A 10730-nucleotide genomic window follows, 5' to 3' on the forward strand; every position below is an offset into this window, starting at 1 on the left:
CCCCAGGCAACAGTGGGAGGAGAGAACTGGTTTCCACCAGCCCATTGTGTGGCCTTCCCCAAGGTCAGCACTGGACGCTTTGTACTGGCTCACAGCTAGAGCAGGACGTGGAGAGGGCCACATTCACCCCCTGGGTTGTCCCCTGGAGTAAAAGCCTTCTTCAAAGCAGGCCGAGCCTCTGTGCAAATGAATTCTTCCCGTGGGTGGGAAATGCCATGCCCACAGCCCTGAGCCACTCAGCGGGAGCCAGGCCGAGCGCCTGAAACGGGAGTGGCCCAGCCTGGCCCACAGCAGGCGCTCCCAGCCCTTCTTCCGCGGAGCCCGCCGTGCGTTCCTCCAGGTGAACAGCTGCTCAGCATCCAGCTGGTGCCCAAGGAGCTGCCAACAGCCTGGAGCCCTCCCCGCTGGCCCCCTGAGCTCCCCACAGCCACGGCGGCGCCCCTTCCTCCCAGGCCACCCTGACGGCAGCGGTGCTCTGCGTAGAGAGAGCACAGCACGGCAGGTATGGGGTCTGCGCTCACAGCTGACTCCTGGAGGCCAGAGGGGCCTGTGTGCCTGTGCGTGCATCTCCAAGAGGCCTGGTCAGGCCGTTGGGGCCTCTGGAGTCAATGCTCCTGGGCCCCCAAGCCTCCCCACGAACCACCTTCTGGCCAGTGACCAGTCCCTGGGAGCCAGCCAGCTCCCCTGACGCTCCTCTCAAAGTGGTTCTCCCAGACCGTGCACCCTCCTTGCACAGTGGGGACACAGAGGCACAGAAAGGTTACATCATTGTACAAGCCCAGCCGGGTAGTTCGTGCAGCAGGTGGGCTGCCCGCACCTCTGCTCAGCTGCCTCTCCCTCACAGCCCCCGCAAGGGGGTCCTGCTTCCAGGCCATCCTGGCACCCCAGGGTCTCCCCTCCCACGTGCTTCCCTGTATGGTTCTGAGTGCACCTGCTAAGTGGGACGCTGGGCCCCTACAGCACCTGTTGGGGTGGGGGGACATGTCAACAGGTGCTCAGATGCAGCCCCGGGTCCGGGCGAGGCTCTCCCTCCTGCGGGCGCCAGAGCTGCTCAGGTACCGGTGACTGGGCTTTACGTGCCACCTGCTGTGCAGAGCGCACTTCCCCGCTTACTGTGCCCAGGCCCACCTTTCGTGTGGCTTCAAGATATTGTCGCTGTTTTCACGGGGTGCGTGAAGATCTGTATGGCGAGGCCTGACCACTGTGCGATGGAACATTCCAGAATCTGGAGAGCTGGCCCCCTCCATGACAGCTGCGGGCCTGTGTTGCGCGTCCATGTGCCTGTGCACATGCGGGTGGCCACGCCTCCGGGGGCCTGTCTGGGGCTGGACGGCACCTCACTGTCCCCAGCCACCCCCATGTCATCCTCCCTCACAGACACCAGGAGGGAGGTGGGCCTGATGCCATCACCCGGGCCCTTCAGAGCTGAGCTGCTCCTTGGGGGTGCCAAGTGGGCAGGTGGATGCCCAGGCCTGCAGTGGAACCCCAGCCAGGGTGCCCAGCACAGGGACAGTGGCCTCAGCTCCAGAGGTTACACCAGCACCTGCCCCCACCCCCAAGTCCCAGGCAGGGGCGCCTCAAGAACGCACAGGAGTCCAGTTCCGTCAACTCTGGTTTTATTGAAAAACAGCAGCATTGGGGGCCGTGCAGGCAGAGGGCCCACAGCACTCCCCCATTGCTGCTCACACACCCACAGGAAGCCTGCGACCCCCACCCACCCCTGGCCCTGCAGCCTGTCTCCGCTGTCCCTCTGGGCCCTCTCGGGGGCTGTTGGGGCACATCCTGGGGCCTCAGGACAGGTGCCACAATTGCAGGGTCATCAACAGTAACCACAGGAAGGGAACCCAGACACCAAGACATGATCTGGGCTCTGTTCACCCAAAGACACGGCGTCCACAGCAGCTGTGGTCAAACAGCCTGACCAAGGTGACTCCACGTCATTAAATCTGATCTTGGCTGGTCTGGCTAAGTGTCCACCCATGCCATCCTCCCTGCAACCCCCGAGACCCAGGCAAAGGCTCATCCGGGCCCCCCACCCACCCCCCGCTTCACACAAGCCCATCCAGTGCCCTCCACCGGGGGGAAGGAACACTACATTCAAGGTTTGCTGGGCCCTGGGGCAGGCCTGGGAGAAGGAAGCACAGCACGGAGCCGGGGCCCCTGCGTCTCGGCGGGGGGCTTAGCGCCAGCCCCTGCGGCTGAAACAGGAGGTTCCCTCCCTGTCGCCACACACTTACACATGTGTGCACACACGTGCATGTACACACAGGCACAGGCATGCACGTGTGCATGTGTGTGTGTACACGTATGCATGTGCACACGTGTGCGTGCGCACCAGCACGCACGCACGTGTGTGCATGCCCACACAGAGACACACCCCTTCTTCAAAATGGCTAATTATTGCTGTTAAAAAAAAATACATCCAACAACGGCAGGTCGGGGCTCCTCCTCCAACGCCCCAGGCCCTGGGCTGCCCTGCTCACAGCACCAAGAAGCAAACATTCCAGGATCTGCCCCCTACCCAGCCTGCAACACAAGCCCCGAGAGCCTCAGCTAAAGGCCCACCGGCACAGGAACAGCGGCCGAGGCCGAAACAGTCACCGAGGCAGCTTCACACAGACACAGATCGGTGCTGTCCACCTGCCTGGGGAGGGATGCTGGGCTTCCGAGGCTCAGGGGCCACTGTCCAGCCGTCCCCTGGACAAGGACAGGAGGGTGGCTCCATGGGTGCAGCTCAGCTCCTGACCTGGCCCCAGCCCAGCAAGGGCCTAGGCTCAAGGCCACATAGGCCGGGCAGGGGCGGGCGGGGGCAGGCACTCACACTGCGGGCATGACTCCCTGTGGCCCAGAGAGCCTCCCGAGCACTTGCTCAACTCCCGAGGAAGACTTGTGAGCAGCCCCCGGCCTGTCCCTGGAAAGGCCTTCTCTGAGGAAGGCTGCCCAGGGCAGGATGGGGGCTGCCCGAGGACCTCGTGGCCTCAGCCCAGCTGTGGGGCCTCCCAGCTCAAGACTACTCCCAGGGCCGCCGCCCCCTTCCCTGAGGCAGGCTGGCCCATCTCTCTGCTCCGTCCACCCAAGGGCGCAGTGGGAGGCCGGGCTGGACGTGAGTAGTGAGTACTGAGTACGGGGATCAAGCCTCCGCATGGCTGGCCTCAGCAGCTGCAAACAACTCAGCGTGGCCACACCCTCAGGGGCCAGCTCTCTGCACACCCCACACCTGGGCAGTGCGAGCTGCCCCAGGGACACTGGTGGTGCTGGGCCATCTGGAGGGGCTAGAGCTCTCAGTTATCCTGCATCCACTGCCCCAAGCTGCCCACTAGGTTTGTGTTCCAGGCTCATCTAACAGAGACATTCTGGAACACTCCACCTCCTGCTTTCCCGTCCAAAAACAGAGGCTTCCAAAAGTCCTGGGAGCCCTGTCTCCTGAGCATGGGTGCCACACCTGGGGACCGGCTTTCCCTGGGCCTCAGCAGGAGCCCCTGGGGGAGGCCCAGGAGGCCAGCACGGAGAGGGAGAGGGAGAGGGCCCAGGGCCTGACAATGCAGAGAGCTGCCCAGACACACCACTGAGCAGAAGCCCGGCGGATGCTTCACAGAGGTAGGTAACATCAGAATTTCTATAAATGTATAAAATTCACATCTTGGTGCACGTTTGTGGAGGAGTTAGCTCCCAGGCTGGAGGGAAGTGGCCAGCCGGGGACAGGCGTCCCCCACAAGTGTGCCCAGCGTCCGGCCCAGGGGAAGGATGGGAGAGCTGCTCCCCCAGTGATCTTAGAGGCCTGCCAAGCCACACACGGGTCAGGCAAAGGCCCTGTCCCAAGTACAGGGCACACCCAGAGGGTGCCTATGGCCACCACCATGCTGGGGCAGCAGCCACACGGTCACCCTGGGCCATCCAACTGGGGAAGACACTTCAACCCACCCTGCCCACAGATCCTACACGGACAGACAGACGCCAGCAGAACAGAAGAGGGCCACACATCCGCCCAGGAGCAACCCCGGTGACACACTTTGGTCAACGTCACCCAGATGCTGGCAGCTCCAGAGCCCCAGTGGGCTCCCGCGGCCCCCACCCACACGTCCGCACACCAGGGGCCTGGGACTGCAAAGGCACAGGATCAAGGGAAGCTGGCAGCGCTCCCGAGCTGCCACTGACAAGACACAGCCCACCATACTGGGCCCTCGTGGCGCCCACTTGCCCTTCCTGCCCCGCCAGGCCTCAGACCAGCCGCAGCCCCCAACACGCCCCACACCAACTAAGGCTGCCCCAAGCCGAAACCAAACCAAACAAAAGGAGGAAAAAGGCACAACTGTTTGTTTTCCGTTTTGCTAAAACACTTTACGTCTCTCTGTATAATCCAGATTAACAAAATCTGAGAGCTGCAAGAAAATAGGGTGCCGATTTCTGTACAGTCTACAAAACTCCCATCCCCGAGCAGGGACCGGACGCCACCAGGGAGAAATGTACAGGGGAGAGTGGGGTCTATACAATGTTCTGCAAATATCTTGATTGCTGACAGCACGAAAGGCCCCTCGGGAAACGGGGCTCGCTTCGCACGGAAACTTGCTTTGCTAGTTTCCGAAGAGCCTTTCTAAGGTCCCCTCTGTGTCCCCTACGTGGGACCCAGCTCCATGGCCCACTGTGCCTGCCACCCCCACTCTCCCAGCTCCCGAAATAAAGGGGCCTTGGTGGGCATTTATGGCCCTCCTGCCACCGCAGCCGGGTCCAGGCTTACAAGCTGGACACATGGGCACTGCCAATGATCCCTTTCCTCCTCCTCCACCCCTCCCCCGTCCAGGCCACCCCACACCTGACCTCCACCTCCCACCTCAAGACGGAGAGGCTGGGAGCACGGCCGGGCTGCCACCCTGCCCCCGGCCAAGGTGGACAGCACTCACTCCTCCCAAAGGCAGCAGGGAATTTGCTGCCATCCTGACCTCAGTCCCACATGTCAAGGCTGGACAGGGGCAGCCCAGAGCCTCCTCACAAACCAGGAATGCTCTTTTGAGGGGAAGAATGCTAAATCAGGGTCTCCCTCCAGATTTCAAAATCTGAAACCCTCCACCCACCTGGCCACCCACCCCCACCAAACTGGGCCAGAAAATAGTGCATATTCTAGACCACACCGGGGTGTGTGTGTGTGTGTGTGTATTAAGGTATAAACTACCATTTTGTCCCAAGAATTAAAGTCATGCAGAGTGCTATTCTGTCTAAATAACTTATTAAAAAATAGGTCGGTTTCAGGCTGGGAGAAGCTGTGGGCTCAGTGGTGTTGGCAGCGGCCTGGCTTAGTAAGATTCACAGGGCAGAGCCCATCAGCCGTTAGGCAGAGCGGTCCTTGGGGAGGTCTGGGAAAGGCCACCGTAATCTAGCTGGCCCTGGGGACAGGCGACCGCATGACTGCCTCCCCACCCTGCTCTCCTGAAGGACCCTGACCAGGCTGTGCAACAGGTTGCTATGGGAACCACACCTGGGTGACAATGCCAGGCAGCAAAGCCAGGGCAGGGGAGGGGCAGGGACCAAAAGGAAAGAAATGTGACTTGGTGTCAAAGCAAAGCTGGGCTGGGGGAGCAAGGGGCGGTGAGAGGCAGGCGAGCCCTCCAGAGAGCAGGTGGGCGGCTGTGGCTAGCTGGAAGGCGGGGCAGGGGGCGCTCACCAGTCCAGGCCCAGGCTGAACAGGGCAGCGGGGCGGGAGGCTGTGGTCATGCGGCAGCCAGGCCATGTCCTCAGCATGCACAGAGCAAAGCGGGGCCCGTGGCCAGCTCGGTGCCCCACGGGGCACTGGCCGGCCAGCCCAGCAGGCCACGCCTCCCAGGGACTGACGGCCGAGCCACAGCCTGGCCGGCGGCCAGGGGTCTGCCGGGCAGGGGCCGCACCGCAGAGGTTCTGTGCTTGGTGGGCCGGGCTAGGCCTGCCCCGTGGTGGTGGGCCGGGAGAGGCCCTGCGCGCAGGCCGAGCAGCCACGTGGGCACGTGGTGGTCCATGCTGTCACTCTTCAGGACGCAGCCCCAGCAGGCTGGGGAGGGCGAGGGGCCGCGGCGGCAAACAACCGAGGCCCGAAGTGTCACAGACGCGCAACAGCCCCACACCCCCCGGAGAACCAGCCAGAGAACCGCGTGATGTTGAAAAGGAAAAACCCAACACAAACGCCAAGGTGAGCGTCTGAAAGCGGGCCCGGGTGGTGGGCAGGCGGGCACAGGCGGACGGGGCGGCCAGGGCGGCAGGTGGGCGGGCGGGCAGGCAGCGGTCACTCCTCGCGCAGCTGCAGGCGGTAGCGGTGGTAGCGGACCTGGAAGAAGAGGCGCTCGGCCAGCGACAGGGTCATGCCGGGCAGCACATAGTGGTCACTCGAGCCCATGTGTCTGAAGCCCAGCGACTCGTAGAGCTTGTGTGCGGCCACCTTGACGGCCGTCGTGCCCAACACCACTGCGGAGTAGTTGTGGACCAGAGCGAACTCCAGCACCTTGCGGCCCAGCGCCTTGGCGATGCCCTTGCCACGGAAACGCGAGTCCACGGACATGCGCAGCAGCTCCACCGTGTTGTCTGCCTCGTGGGCCCGCGCCGCCACAATACCCACCACGTTGCCATCCAGCACGGCCACCCAGAAGCAGGAGCCTGCGGGGAGAGGGCAGTCAGAGCTGCGGCAGGACACGGCCGCCCCTCCAGAGCCCTCGGAGCACAAAGAGCCGGGCCCAACCTGCCTGCTGCCCACAGCAGCCCCTGCCCTCGGCCTGAGGCTGGGCAGACAAGAGCTCTGGGGCCAGAGTCCCTCCCCCAGGGACCAAGAGCTGGGCAGGCCTCAGCCAAACAGACCCCTCCTCTGCCCAGCTACCCCCAGAACTAACACCTAGATGGCCGTAGATGGCCATGGACAGGCCACAGGTGCAGCCGACCTGCCCTGGCTCCCAACCACTTGGGGCCCACCACACTTATCCCCATGTAGCCACACCAGGGAGCTGGAGAGAGACGGGGCCATGAGGGGACCTCCAGAAGGACCCCGACAATGGGGACTTCAGGGGGTCTGGGAGGACAGGCCAGGGCAGCAGGACCCCTCTGGGAGCCAAGCCCCTGGGGGCCTCAGGAGGGCAGGAAGAGGAGGAGGAGGGCTGAAAGGGGATGAGGAGAGAAGCAAGAAGAGAGAAAATGAACATGGGAGGGGAGGCTTGCAGGGGACGAGCCACAGGGAGAGCCTGGTCACCTCTGCTGTCACCAGCCCAGAGGCCCCAGGAGGCAGGGGCTGGCCAACAGGGGTGCCTTCTCTGAGGAGCCCCACCTGCACTCGCCCTGCCCATGGCCACTCCAGCTCCCACGGCCGTGTCTGCCACCAACGACCCCCACCTTCTCTCCTTGAGTGGCCAAATTCTCCCCCGTAAAGGTTCTGCACCTGACCTTGCCCAGAGACCTCACCCCTCCACCCAACCCCCAAGGGTCCCCCACTGTCTTGTCTGCTGGCAGGCCCCCCATCAGCTCAGCCAGAGGGGCTCCTGTCTCCTTCACTGCCATACCCTGAGACCTGGCATGCAGCCTGAGCTCGGCAATGGCTAAGGGCCCGCTGCCCTGATGGGCCCCTCCACTAGCTGGCCTGCCCACCATCCAGGGTTTTGCCCACACACACCCAGGCCAGACCAAGTATCCCCATCCCCTGAACAGCATGGCCCCATCCGCTGTGGTCCAGCTGCCCTGCCCCAGTGGCACCTTCCTGCAAACTACCAGATGTCTCAGGAGGGTAAGCACACTCAGGGAGACTGCAGCCCAGAAAGAACAGAGTCCTCGTGCCACCCTCAGCTTCCAACCTGAGCCCCTTCCTGCTCCTGCAGCCTGGACCTGGAAGCCACTAGGTGGGTCTCACTCTTATGCTCCCTCCCGTCCTGGGCAACTCCAGGGAGGCCGATAAGAAGCTGAGTTCAAGCTTAGGAAAGGGTCAAGGAGAACCCAAGGTGCCAAAGGCTGGCCAGGAAGCTGCAGGACTGGGGATGGGGGTGGAGGCAGAGCACCACAGGATGGGCTGGCTCGGTGGGAGCCGGTGGGCATGGGAGCCGGCAATGCCAAGGTGGGACACCCTTCTGCTGGGATGCCTTGCCTCTCTTGTCCCCTGCTGCCCTTCTCTGGCACTCACCAGGCTCCTCTATGCCCTCATCAACTGTTGGGGCCCATGCTGTTCCATCTCCTCAGCCTGGGAACCCTCAAGCACCGGGGAGACACTCACGCCCCAGAGAGTGGAGACAAAGGCTCCCTTCTCTGGTGCCGGACATGAAGGAAACCAAGTGGTCCTGCCTCCTAAGACTTAGCCTGCCTCCGGGTCAGCCTGGAGGACCAGAACAGCCCCCAGGGAGCTGCAGGCCCCTCCAGACCAGACCCAGTCCCTCCCTGTACAGAAGGCCAGGGGGCTGGGGTGAGACCCTCTGCCTCACTAAGTGGCCAAGACTCAAGGCTCCCAGCCCTCGGTGACCCCCACCCAGAACCTTCTCCCCACCAGGAGGCCCTCTGCCCCTGCCACACCAGGTCCCCAGCACTCCAGGCCAGGCCGAGACCCTGCAAAGCACAGCAGACCCCCAGCCCCTCAGCAAGCGCCAGGGAAAGGGCATCGTGGGCGCAGCACAGAGAGCAGATCCGGGACACCGGGGCCCAGGGTCGGCTCAGGACATTCAGCACCCTGCCCTCACAGGGTGCAGGACAGCTCCAGGTCCGTCTGTGCGGACCTTGCTTCACAAGGACCCAGTTCTCTCCCCTCCAGCCCCTGCCGGCCTGCTCCACCCCCAAACCTCGGCCAGAGCCCTCCCTGACTCCGAAGGCTCGGTCATGGGGGTGCAGCAGCCCGGGCCCACCTAGACCCGGCTGTCCCCCCCCCCCACCTAGGGCCTGTCTGCCAGCAGGAGGGGCTGCGAGAGGGCCCGGGGAGCCAAGGGAGGGGACAGAGGCAGAGGCTGGAGCGGCGAACTCACCAGGGGGCTTCATGTAGTACTGCTCGATGTCCGCCATGTCCGTGTGCAGAGCGCAGTCCAGGTAGGCGAGGACCACCTTCCGGCTGTAGTAATAACGCAGGCCCAGCAGCCCGGCCGGCACCAGGCACGTCAGCAGCAGCGAGCGGGTCAGCGCAAGACACAGCACTGCGGGGAGAGGTGGGCCTCGTGAGCCGCGGGCGGGGCAGAGCCCCTGGGACACAGCAGGCTGGGAGAGCCCCCCTCCCCAGCTAAATGAGCCAGTCAGGCACATGCGCAGGCGAGAGGCCACACCAAGTATGCCACGACTGTTTTCCCTGGAGGAGCGGTGGGTCAGCCTACCGGCTCCTTCCACCTCTCCCTATTACCAAACTTCCTACCATAAGGGCATGCTGCTCCGGAGTCTGACATCACAGGATCTCTAAACCTGAGCACAGCAGTGGCGTCTGGGCAGGCTGCCCTCAATGGCTGGCGGCAACCGCCCCAGGCAGGGGTCCTTGCGGGGGGGGGGGGTGCGTACCCACCACCCATGTACCCCCCCCAGCTGTGGAAGGGGCTTCGCATACACCCTTGCCACTCTAGCGAGGTGAGAAGCTACAGAGCGCTGGACCAGACCCCTGCAGGCTGTCCTACCCTTGCAAAAGTGGGGAGTGGGAGGGGGCACCTTCCAGCATAAGGCCCCAGGACCACCTTCTTACCAGGGCCAGCCCCCGGGGGTTATAAGGAGGGGGTGTTATGAGGAGACGGTGAGGGAGGGAAGCCCGAGATTGCTTCCAGTTTCATCCGGACTGCCAGGAGGCATACAAGCCTGCAGTGAAAGTCACTTTTGCTGCATGACCTTGGGAGAGAAACAACCCCCAGCCTCAATCTCCTCTTCTGTGAAATGGGGACAAGCACCCTCTCGGGCTTCAGGGGAAAGGCCTCAAAGCCCCTGCGGGGGCTGCCCCCTTTGGCCCCCTCACTCTGCCTCCTCGGTGCTTGCCCTCCCCCGGCACCCCGGGGAGCTGGCTGTCTTCCCCTCATAAATTAGCACTTGGAGCCGCCGAGGCAGCCTCCCCCGCCCCGAGGATTATATATAGTTACACGAGCCAGGCGCCGAGCCTCAGCAGCGGGCGCTACCTGCCGTCACCCCGCCCCCACCCGAGATGACCGGGGAAGGGACCGGAGAGGCGGCGCCGCACCGAAAGGGGACGCAGGTGGAGACCCCGGCCCTCTCCCCCGCCCGCAGCCCCCTACCCTCCGCCGGCGCTCGTTCCCACGCCCCCGCCCGGCGCGCCTTGGCCAGGAGCCCGGACGCCACCGCCGGTGGCCACCTCGCCCCAGGCCGCCGCAGAAAGCCGGTGGCGTGCGGGTGCGCGTCCGTGCGCGAACGAGGGGGCCCGAGGGGGCAGGAGGGGTCCGCTTCCCTCCCAGGCTGAGTCCTGGGCAGGGACAGGAGCGCGGCCGGGGCCCGGGACCCGAGGTAGGGGCGACCGGGGCTGAGGGCGTCCTGTGCGTCTGTCCCCGGAGGGGCCGGGCGGGCGCGGACTGCGGCAGGCGGAGCGCGGCGGGGTCCCCCGCGCACTGACCGGCCAGCAGGGCGTAGAGCAGCTGCGTGCGCGGGTGCTGCCGCAGGCCGCGGAAGGCCGTGTTGGGGATGCGCTCCATGATGCCGTCGTAGAAGATACGGCGCGCCGCCTCCTGCTCGGCCGCGCGGAACTCGCGGATGTACACGCCGCGCCCCCCCGGCGGTTCCGCGCCCCCAGAGCCGCCGTGGGGCTGGGGGCCGGGCGCGGGCGCGGGCGGGGGCGC

The 10730-nt window shown here is 64.5% G+C and overlaps 1 protein-coding gene across 1 annotated transcript; it reads right to left on the bottom strand.

The window, feature by feature from the left end:
* Positions 1-1599: 1599 nt before the first annotated feature.
* Positions 1600-10716, bottom strand: NAT8L (N-acetyltransferase 8 like). The gene is made up of 3 exons (XM_034672216.1): positions 10508-10716; positions 8943-9107; positions 1600-6615 (listed from the first exon to the last, which is right to left on the bottom strand). The coding sequence occupies exons 1-3, from the start codon at positions 10584-10586 to the stop codon at positions 6248-6250; spliced, it is 612 nt and encodes a 203-aa protein (XP_034528107.1). The 5' UTR covers positions 10587-10716; the 3' UTR covers positions 1600-6247.
* Between the last annotated feature and the right edge of the window lie 14 nt (positions 10717-10730).

This window comes from Ailuropoda melanoleuca, chromosome 11 (genome assembly GCF_002007445.2).
Source record: "Ailuropoda melanoleuca isolate Jingjing chromosome 11, ASM200744v2, whole genome shotgun sequence".
Lineage (NCBI taxonomy): Eukaryota > Metazoa > Chordata > Mammalia > Carnivora > Ursidae > Ailuropoda > Ailuropoda melanoleuca.